This window comes from Littorina saxatilis, linkage group LG2, assembly GCF_037325665.1.
Source record: "Littorina saxatilis isolate snail1 linkage group LG2, US_GU_Lsax_2.0, whole genome shotgun sequence".
Lineage (NCBI taxonomy): Eukaryota > Metazoa > Mollusca > Gastropoda > Littorinimorpha > Littorinidae > Littorina > Littorina saxatilis.
Window position 1 is genome coordinate 71,446,535 of NC_090246.1, and position 11,668 is coordinate 71,458,202.

Sequence of the window (11,668 nt, forward strand, 5' to 3'; positions counted from 1 at the left end):
AACTCTTAACAAGCTTGAGTCCTTCATCACAAACTTTGTGTGACGTACTTCATAGAAATGATGGTTAGTTTCTCACGGCTGAGGACAGCACTTCGTGTTCCTGCGTTCACACTTAAAGCTGACGAGTTCGTGTGACGTATTTCGGCGAGGAATAAAGGCTTATTAGGTACTTTACCTAGCAGGAACCCCCCGCGGGTTAGGGGGAAGAATTTACCCGATGCTCCCCAGCATGTCGTAAGATCATAAGAGGCGACTAACGGATTCTGTTTCTCCTTTTACCCTTGTTAAGTGTTTCTTGTATAGAATATAGTCAATTTTTGTAAAGATTTTAATCAAGCAGTATTTAAGAAATGTTAAGTCCTTTGTACTGGAAACTTGCATTCTCCCAGTAAGGTAATATATTGTACTACGTTGCAAGCCCCTGGAGCAAATTTTTGATTAGTGCTTTTGTGAACAAGAAACAATTGACAAGTGGCTCTATCCCACCTAGATCTCCCCCCTTTCCCCGTCGCGATATAACCTTCGTGGTTGAAAACGACGTTAAACACCAAATAAAGTAAAGAAAGAACCTAGCAGGAGTTGTCCGTATCTTTTATTCCTTCACCCACGCGTACAGCTAAAAAAAAAAAAGGTCTTAGGTCTGAACTTAAAATTAAGCTGCTACATTTTTTTTTCGCGGAGAAATACTGGTTACCTATAGCTTTTGGTTTACAGTTGAAATTGGCTTATAAGTAGAAAATACTTCACGGCTTGCTGTGTGATACCAGATTTACACGAGTTGTTTTTATAATACTGAAATGCGGGCGAAAGCAAACTTTTCACTATTAGGAGAAACAACACGAGTGTAAACCTGAGTTCACACAGCAAGCCATGCATTATTTTGCTTATCATATACTCTGTATTTGTGTGCCTTCAACTTCAAACTTACAGCTCCGTCGTTTTGAATCGACTTACCTTCGAAATTCAATCCATTTCACTTGACTTGGCAATCACTCATCCGCATTGAGTTCAATGGAACGATATTGTTATCTCATGGGTAGTCTCTCTCATGAATGTAGGATAAAGTCGGGCAAAGCAAATGTAACCGGATGTATCCTACATACGTATGATATACCACTCATGACATAACAATATCGTTCACCATAAAGGGAAAACAAAATATCCATAATAATGCTGTGCCCATGTTGACATTGCGGAACACTTGAAATGACAGCCAGTGGTGAATTACTACTTGAGAAGTCTCTGTTTTCTAACATTTGAACTGTCTCCTATTCCTTTTATTTGACGGCCCTACAAAGAGAAACCACATTAGACGCTTAGCTTCAACTTTCAACAGTTATTTTGCCTGGAATGAAGTTTACCCAAGAGGCAATTACGTCTGGTCTGAATTCGAGTAAGTGCAACATCTTCTCTCGTTGTGCAACTTGAGTACTCTTTTCACAATAACCTCGCAATCACTCTTTCCACTAAAAAAACAAGACAGCTTAAATTGGCGGAGAAGATCAGTCGATTAGTTATGTGCTTTTACAATTATAATGATTAAACGATATCATCCCCAAATCGCGCTGCTGTTGTCGCTTGGCCTGTAGGTGTTTGATTGTGATGATGCTGTCGCGATAGTGTTAAATAAAACCGTCAATTCTGAAGCTAGATTGCGGTTACCGGATCTATCTCCACCACCCACTGTTTTTGTATGGTCAAGACCATAATTCATCCAGTTAACTATTTTGTCTGTTAAATTAACACGACTTGTGCTGTACCATTTGCGATCAGACGGAAGTGTAGTGTTTACGGTCCGTTTACTGTTTTCTGTTGAAAGCTTCTTTGTTTGCATTTGCTGTTGTTTGTTTTTTCTTCTAGATCTTTTTCCATTTGTATCTAACGGGAATCATAACATTTTCTCTAGATGGTGTCTTATTTTGCTGAGCCCTTAGAGTAATTAGTTGATACACAGGGCGCTTTCTATTACATCACTGTAGGATTGTTCTCCAAGCGTAATATTTCTGTCTAAAAGGGGGACTCTTGACAGACTTTTCTCCTCCGAAAGCGGCGTATGGCTGCCTAAATGGCGGGGTAAAAACGGTCATACACGTAAAAGCCGTGGGAGTTTCAGCCCATGAACGAACAAACAAAACAGACTTTTCTGTAGGAGTGATGGAAATATGAACTCTCCTGGAGTCCAGAATTTATGTTACACTGTATACCTCCATCTTTAGTAGAGCTAACGTGGATTCACTGTACTCGAAGTATGTTTTAGCTTTTGTGAGTGCCCTTAAATGCCCCTTTGAACATGTCATTAATAATGCAGTTTATATTGATTGAACAAGTTATATTTAGAAGGTGCTTATCAAAATAAAATAAAATCTGTCGAACAAAGACAGAATCATGAAAATAGAATAATAATCATCTGACAAGCTTTCAACACTGCTAACTGTCTCTGTAGACGCCTGCTTCCAACCGGTTGCTTCCCTTTATATGATAAACCATACGTCTTCGCACCAAAGATGCTATTACTGGGAGTAAAATGTTGGGCCGGGAGTAAACATTTTGTGGAGGGGGTAATTTTGTGACGAAATGTTTACTCCGGAGTAAAGTTTCCGACACATATTTTTACACCGGTCGGTCACGCTGAATGTTAGTGCTATTACATTTTTCTATCCAAACAAACATATCCAAAAGAGAACTGGCCATGGACAATAGGGGAAGTCGTCAACTTTAGGCAATTCGAACAGTCATATTTATAGAGCGTAGAGCATACAAACTATACGGAGATAGCGGCTCGGGAACGGACGAATCGGTACGGACCGCTATCGTCGAGAACTCATGAGCATCTTTCGCAGTACAAATGTCTCTCTTTGTACCCCGAAGGACAGTTAGCCCCCTCAACGCGGTCGGTTGGCGTCAGACGCAAATCTGTTTACGTCGGGTTATAATTTGTTTATTAAAATCTGTCAACTATACTTTTCTTGTACTAAACAATTACTTCTTTTATTTCCTTCGGTACTTCTTTATTTCAAAGCTTTTGAGTGGACGATCGAAGGTTTGCACGATTAGAGAGTTACCACCCTTGAACGGTTTCCCAGATTTACCTATTCAATTTTTGGGTAACATAGGTCTTGGGGAAAGGCTTACAGGGCGCGTGTATCACCGCACGTCGACTGCAAGTGATGGTTGTTGATAACTTGTGTTTTATCATGCACCTGTGGTGGTAGTTGATGCACAACACTGAACAGCGACGCTTTCGCATATCTGTGTCGTGCCTATAATACACATTCTCTGTGTGTTTGTCTGCGAACGTTCAAATGAAATAACAAATTTAGTGAATCGTTTTGTTTGCTTGAAATAGGTTGCAGGTCCACATTCACCCCCAAACCTTCCCTGCCCCATCTCTCGCTCTCTTCCAAGATTACAACATAAACATCTTTTTTCAGTATCTGTTTTATTCTCTTAAAAATAGTACACATACACATACAAAATCGGTTCATTTGCGCTACCCTGGTCATGCGTTTCGAGAGGAAAATATAAATGTGAAAAAATACTGAAAACAGGGTTCGAAACTGTTGGTGCTCACGTCCACAACTGCTCTTTTGTGGCATCGTGCATCAACAAAATAAAATAATTATAGAAAACTTAAAAAACTCCACAGTAAAATAAAATACAAAAGATAAAGACAGAATATAAAATACAGTGAAAGTATACCTTGACATAACTGATGCTGCTTCTGAAGTCATCACTGACGATAGTGATGGATAAGATGTATAGTCAAACCTATGTATATACTTTGTTGCTGGTTCTGGGGAAATCACATTCATGGCTACTTTACTGATGATGCCTATGAGTTTGTTACACTGTTATATGACAAGATCACACAATTTTGAAAGTGGTGAACGTAAAAAGGAAACTGCAGTTCGTGCGTAGTAGGACTGCAGCGTCAGTTAATTCACCAGTCAGTTAACACAATTCAGGGCCCTTCTCTCTCTCATTACGATTGTCAGTACCTGAACGGACAGGTCAAAAAATTGCTATCCGAGTCACAAGCCTGAATGCAACGGTTGTAGAAAAAGCCGGGAAGACAAGAACACTCGATGGCGAAGAAGCCGTTGAAACAGTACAGGTAAAACTTGGTACGCGAACCGTTCTTGCCATGGTGACTTGTGCATTGCACTGCAACAGAGAGAGAAACAAAACCAATGATAATGATGATCATGATGATCATGATGAGGAAAAAAGAAGACGGAGAAAACATAAATACTCTTTTTCTTCTCTTTTCCCATTCAGGGGATGTAAAGTGGATGAACTTATTCGGAGTCGACGTTATTTTCTAACTGGCTCTCAGTATCTCGCCCAATTAATCATTCACTTTTCTTTTTCTGTTATAATTGACATTGCTGGCCTTTGCTGTTCACCTGCATGTACTCATATAGCTGAATGAGTTCATTGCGTTTAAAGCCATATTACTTTTGTTCTTGAGACACAAACGCACAACTGTCAAGCTGTGATAACCACATTCAATAATAACGACCCCTCATCCATCCAGCTCCAAGTCTGATCTTTTTATGGTCCAAAACATAGGCATACGACTAAGCATGCGTCGTGACCACCAAGTTACGCATTTGCGGACCGGCACGGTTGGCCTAGTGGTAAGGCGTCCGCCCCGTGATCGGGAGGTCGTGGGTTCGAACCCCGGCGGGGTCATACCTAAGACTTTAAAAGTGGCAATCTAGTGGCTGCTTCGCCTGGCGTCTGGCATTATGGGGTTAGTGCTAGGACTGGTTGGTCCGGTGTCAGAATAATGTGACTGGGTGAGACATGAAGCCTGTGCTGCGACTTCTGTCTTGTGTGTGGCGCACGTTATTATGTCAAAGCAGCACCGCCCTGATATAGCCCTTCGTGGTCGGTTGGGCGTTAAGCAAACAAACAAACAAACAAACGCATTTGCGGAGCTACGAAATACGTAGGCTTTGCGTGTTCGTAACTACAGTGAAAAAAGTAGGCCCCTGTCCGACTCTCTCACGTATGTAGAATAAAATATTTTAGTACACTCTTTGATTGCAATTTATGTTCCTTATATGGCCAAGCGCGTCATTTTTAACTTCCATATACGGTAAAAGGTGGTGTAAAGCTTTGAAAAGCCCCAGAAAACCATTGTGTAAATGTCTGAGCATGCGCTTTGGAGAGCTAAAACATGGAGTAAATATCTGAGCATGCGCACTTGTTGTCTTATTTTTAGCTGCGCAAGAATCACCAATGACCAAAACATGGACCCCAAACAAAAGGAAAATGTTCACCGGTTCGAACCAAAATATCCAGTCCCGCCACATGAGAATGTTCCCACACCATCTGTATTCGTTGTCATAGTCTTCGAGAAAAGGAGTTTTTTTTTTTTTACATTATACCCGTTAGCAACTGAAATACACACCAACAAACCTGGAACACTAACATTATTTCGTCTGCATCGAACAAGGAGCAAACTGTACACAATGAAGAGAATTCATAATTCGGCACTTGTACCTAATCTATCCTTATCCGTATGTGTTGCAAAATCGTTTATTTTCACATTACATCGGGTTCACCGCATACTTTCACCAGACGTGAACGTCAGCGAATCAGACTGAAACTTCGCGCTATAAAAACTCGCTGTGTCACTGAAGAGAATGACCCTGACGTTCAGGTGCGGATCTAGTGGGGGGGGGGGGGGGGGGGGTTCCGGGGTTTCCGGAACCCCCCCCCCCCCCTAGCCTAACAAACAAACAAAAAATAGAGAGAAATTCTTTTTTAAATAAAGAAAAACTGATGGCTCAGATTGCACCAGATTACTCCATTTTCTTTGATTTTTATCAACATTTTCCGGGGGGGGGGGGGGGGCAAGCCCCCGGACCCCCCTAGGAACAGGCCTTTGTCTTCTAAGTAACGGTTTGAGAAAGTAGTTGGGTAATTTGTTGGCTCAGGTTACACCAGATCGGTCAATTGTCCTTGTTTTAATCCAAATTTGCCTTCTTAAATTTACTTTCTGGAAGGTGTAGGGGAAGGGCTCCTAATATGGACCGGCTCCTAATATGGACCACCTCCAGTTCTGACAAACTAACGGCGCTAGAGCGCCCAAAACAATTTCATTCGCTGTATTCATCCTCTCGGGATAACTTGCACATGTCAAAACAGTTGCAAAAACACAAACCTCAAAACCGTTAGGCTTTTTCTCTTTTTTTCACTTTTGGCAGCGTTCACTCTAAATTTGCCGCCTAAAACGGACTCCTTTCTGTCCACAGCCAAAGCTTTTATTACACAAAACTTGCTATGTATGACAGCTAAGACCGTATGTGTTACATTTTAGCAGTGTTGACCCCGAGTTTTTACTGCAAACAAAAAATAATAGCAAAATATCAAAGTATGTGAGTCCCCTAATATGGACCACCTTCAACAAATCGAAGAGATAAAGGCTATTTTCCTTTATTCAGTAAGAAGCTTGCTGAAAATAACCTATAACTAGCCCTCGAGATTTAAAAAAAATATAACAAATAGTCTTCTTTTCGTGGAAGTTGATAATTTCACTTATTTTCACTATGTTTTTGATAAGCTTCTTTAGTTTCCTGGTGTGCTTCAAATAATGCTCTCATCAACCCAAAACAGATAAATCTAAAGCATATTCTAATTAGTCTGACCTGCACACTAAGTTGTATCATGTTATTTTGAAGTATAGGGGGCTTTTTACGGTGATTCGTGAAGGCCTCTCCACTGGTCCGTATTAGGCGCCCAGGCTCCTAATATGGACCATTTGTGATTTTTTCTGTATTTAATTTTTGCTGAATGTCTATCAAAGCTATTTTACTCTAATTAGGCCTAACGGTTAACCTAAGAGAGAAGGACTACCAAACACAAAATAAAACTTCTTCGCAAGAAAACAAGCTAGTTATCAGCATGAAACAAAAAGCGGTCCATATTAAGAGCCCTTCCCCTATTAGGGGAAGTTTCTTGACTCAGATCGCACCAAATTGCTCCATTTTCGGTTTTTTTAATCAAAATTGTTGGGGGGGGGGGGGGCATTCCCCCGGACCCTCTAGGAGGTCCGAACGCTTCGCGTCGTCGATTTCTACCCAAAACAAATTGCTAATTGGGAAACCTCCTCTTAAAAATGATATGATCGGCCACTGACGTTGGTGACGTCAAACGTTCCATTCCAAACTAAATAGATTTTTTCTCTCAAAATACGTCATGCTTGGGTGATGTACTTTTAGTTCAGACTGTTTTGATGGGAACCAAATGTGTGGTTTATGCACAAACTAAAGTAGGTGCTGAGAAATATGCAGTGGAATGATCGGACTACTTACATGTGCGGAAGCGCCAAAAGTACATTATACTATTTATAGTGATCACACTTCTGGAGGCCCTGCAGGGGGTGTAAATAGACGTAGCATTGAGTCGAAAAACAACAACAAAACATGCCAAACCGCAAAAAGAGTGTACTAATAAAATTACACAATGTTCTATTGTAACTCACGTTGGGAATCCCTCACGACTTTGTTTGTTTAGTGGGGCACTGAATGGGTCTCGGCAAGCCTCGACCCCCGTAAGAGCCCCACTAAACAAAGAAAGTCTCTCGGGATTCCCAATGTGAGTTAAAAATAGAACATTGCGTAATCTCTATATATTTCTAGAAGGATTACGTGATATGTATAGAGTTCGATGAACCTTACATTCTAACTAACACCAATCTTGTTTACTTCTGTCTTACATCAAACAACTTTCACTACCATGATATACAACCACTAAATGTGTACAGCAGAATATTATTCAGTCACATGTACATGTACCGTACGAACCATAATTAACAAAAGCAATTTTCAGTTCAAACAGCAATAAAAAATATTAAAAAATAATCAAGTGGACGCTAGATCCGCCCATTCGGTATTAACTCGTCGACTTTACATCCTTACTGTCGACTTCCACGGACTAGAAACAGATGAGCATTACAATTATTAAGGAATGGATCATCGCCAGGTTTAGACGGGCTTACAGCTAGTTTCATTAAAAAAATTGGCCGAGGCTAAAGACGATGGTTTTTAATTCTTTACAAATCTCCTTTTAAGTCAGTGAGATGTCGACTACACAAAAAAATCAGTTATTTCCTTACTTTACAAAGGAAAAGATTTACCACGGGACAGTCTAATTAATTGGAGACCAATTTCGTTATCAAATACGGACAATAAAATATTTGCAAAGTGTTTGGCACTTCGCCTCGCATCAGGCATTACTGATATTATTTCAGAAGATCAAGTCGGTTTTATTAAAGGGAGAAAATCAACCGATGTCATTCGATTGATTGATGACGTAACAGATGTTATGAATCAGAAAAATGAACCAGGCATTCTTCTTGGCCTTGGTTTTTCACGTGCTTTTGACTCAATTTCCAAAGATTATATGTATTGGGCATTTAGAAAATTTGGTTTCGGTGATCATTTTTTGAATTCCGTAAAACAATTAACGAATAATACCACAAGTTGCATTAATTACATGGGATGGATATCTGAAGAATTCGACGTATTAACCGGAATTCGTCAGGGGTGTATTTTGTTTTTTTTACCAAGTATTGTTAATAGTAATAATAAAGTTTTCATGTATTTCAAATTTACTTTTGAATAAAAAAAACACCAGAAGCAATGTGGTTAGGATCCATGAAGAACAGTCCTGAACAATATTGTAATATAAGATGGAAAAAACAGTTAAAAGTTTTGGGTATAATATTTAGAAACGATATCGGTGCTTCTGATATTGAAGAGAATTGGTCAGTACGGTTTGATAAAATTGAAAAAAATTGTTGGATTGTGGTCAAAAAGGAATTTAAGCATTAGCTGTAAATTGTGTATGATTAAAACATTTTTGATATTCCAGTTTGTATACGTTTTGCAGACACTCTCTGCTCGGACAAAAGTGCTTGATAGATTAAATATTATCACTTTTACATTTTTGTGAAAACGGAAGTACTCAAATAGTAAAGCCTTCGAAAAGGTGAAACGAACAGTTGTGTGTAATAGAATAGAAATAGGCAGTATTAACATGATAAATATGCATGATATGCAGACATCCTTTTAGTTATGTTGGGCAGCCAGGTTACAACAAACAGATTTTGCAAATTGAAAATTAATTCCAAGACATTATTATGAGGTTCTTGGGAGCCAGCTGTGTTGTTTTAAATCAACTGCCAAACCGAAACAGTTTATTGGTCTGACCAGTTAAATCAAAATTTTGGCAACAAGTTTTGAAAATATGGATTGAGAACAGATATATGTATTTCCTGTTCAAAAAGAACGTTTTCTTGATCAATGTTTGTGGAATAACGCAGATATTATTTTTAGGGAGAATGTGTTGTGTTTTGATAAATGGATTGAAGCTGGTGTGAATTGTGTACGTTATACAGGGTGTCCCAGAATACTTGCAACCCATGTTAGTGCTAATAACTCTGCCAATATTTAATGCTATTTTTCTTATTTTTTAGATTTGCAAAGAGGAGACCATAACAAAGAATAATTAGCAATCAGACAAATTTAAAATGCCTTGGACAAAAGAGCAAAAAGTATTTTGCGTCACTACTTATTTGGAGACGAAATCATTCAAAACGGTGCAAGCCAAATATCGCAGGAAGTTCCACATCAACAATTATCCCCAGAAAAGCCAAATTTATCGTTGGGTTCACAAATTTAAAGCCACAGGATCAGTCAACAACATCAACAAGAAGGCAGAAACACCCAAATCTGGCAGGAAGCTGACTGTAAGATCTCCTGACAGTGTGAATGCGGTGAGAGATTCTGTCGGAAGGAGTCCGAAAAAGTCCATCCGAAGACGAAGCCAAGAGCTGGGTATTTCACGTTCATCAGTGCAAAGAATCTTGATCAAGGATCTTCATCTTTACCCATACAGGATCCAGATCAAGCATAAACTCATCACCCAGAACATTCGTGCCATCAGGAAGGAAGAGTGTGTCAAGGTGATTGACAACTTTGCTCGTCGGCTTCAAGTGTGTCTGCAGCGAAACGGCGGTCATTTGGAACATGTGTTCTGAAAAATGTATCCTGCAAGTAAGAGATCTCAAATCTTCAGTTTTTTAATTGTTATCATCTCAGCTTCCAGGAAATGTACTATTTTTTGGAGTTGCTGGCCTGTGTAATAAACTATTTGTATGTATTTGGGTTGCAAGTATTCTGGGACACCCTGTATATTGATAGACGACCATATTGTTTCATTTGAACATATTTGTGCCACTGTCGGATATAGCGCCACGAGGCTTTTTGAGTACAACGGCCCTCTGCGCGCGAGCGCTGCGAGACGACACATTTATATAATACGCGGGTGACGAGCCTCCTGCGACCTATTTTCAGGACCTGCTAAATAACCCTTCCCCGAAGCAAGTTCGCGCGATATTAACGCAAGCCAAAGCCAGTGAACCCTGCTCTGTAAAATGTTGGTCCCACAAATATAACATCTGCATTGACCAGAAGTATTTGGTCCTGGCAAGTGCATGTACAAGCGAAGAAAGATTAAAGTTACTCCAATGGAACATTTTACATAATATTTATCCCACAAATATTTTATTGCATAACATGAAGTTAAAAAGAAATAGTTTATGTAGTCTTTGTAATGAAATGGATTATATTGAACACTTTTTTTGGAAATGTAGAAAAATAAAATTGTTTTGAGAAAATGTTAGTAGATGTATATTTGTTAATACGGGAGAAAATATTATATTAACAGAACAAGATGTATTGTTTGGTTATTCTCCAGAAGTGCAATCCCCATAAACAAAATTATTAATCATATTTTGCTCATTTTAAATATGTGTATTAGTAAGTACAGACATGGTAGACCTATTGATATAAATGTGATGTTCGGATGTGAATTAGAGTTGAGACGTTTCAGTATTTTGTAAATGAAAATATTTAAGTGTGTGTATGTTCGCACGCGTGGTTGTGTATGTGTTTGCGCACGCGTGGATGCATGCGTGTGTGTGTGTGTGTGTGTGTGTGTGTGTGTGTGTGTGTGTGTGTGTGTGTGTGTGTGTGTGTGTGTGTGTGTGTGTGTGTGTGTGTGTGTGTGTGTGTGTGTGTGTGTGAGACAGAGAAGAGTTAAGAAAAGGAAAAAAGAGAAAGAAATATCATTGATAGTTGTCCTGAAATGGATCCTTTTTGATAAAGGGAGATCCTGATCAATGTACATGACATGTATATAATGTGTGTTTATATCATTACATGCTGCAGACACATTTTCGTATGCACATACACATGAATATTTAAAATTAATTCGAAAGAATTGTTGTACAGTCTGAAGCTTATATCCAGTATAGTAGGTCAACAATACAATTTATACACATGTTGTGAGGAAGAAAAAAAAGAAAGAACAAAAGAAACAGATGAGCGAAAGAGTTTTCTTCTTCTTCGAGCTGCTTTTGCTCGCATAGTTATTGTCTATTTCTTCGGCGCAGGAACACTAAAACCGCAACGGTGAATTATTTTTCTTTTGTTTTTTATTAGCTTCTTCGTCTTTACAGCAATCGTTATTAAATATATCATTATTTTCGTCGACCTTGACTTCTTCGTCAGTCCCCCTCGTCGATGTCATCGTGTTTATCGTCGTGGTCGTGATCATATTCGTTATCGTCGTCGTCGTCATTTTCTCATCC

At 39.2% G+C, this 11,668-nt stretch overlaps 1 protein-coding gene across 1 annotated transcript in view; it reads right to left on the minus strand.

Moving 5' to 3' along the window:
- Positions 1-3,434: 3,434 nt before the first annotated feature.
- LOC138959638 (chitinase-3-like protein 1) overlaps positions 3,435-11,668 on the minus strand; it is a 37,257-nt gene continuing 29,023 nt past the window's right edge. Inside the window, exon 11 of the mRNA XM_070331206.1 lies at positions 3,435-4,164. Coding sequence (XP_070187307.1) covers positions 3,992-4,164 — 173 coding nt within the window. The 3' untranslated portion in view covers positions 3,435-3,991. The remainder of the gene's footprint in view (positions 4,165-11,668) is intronic.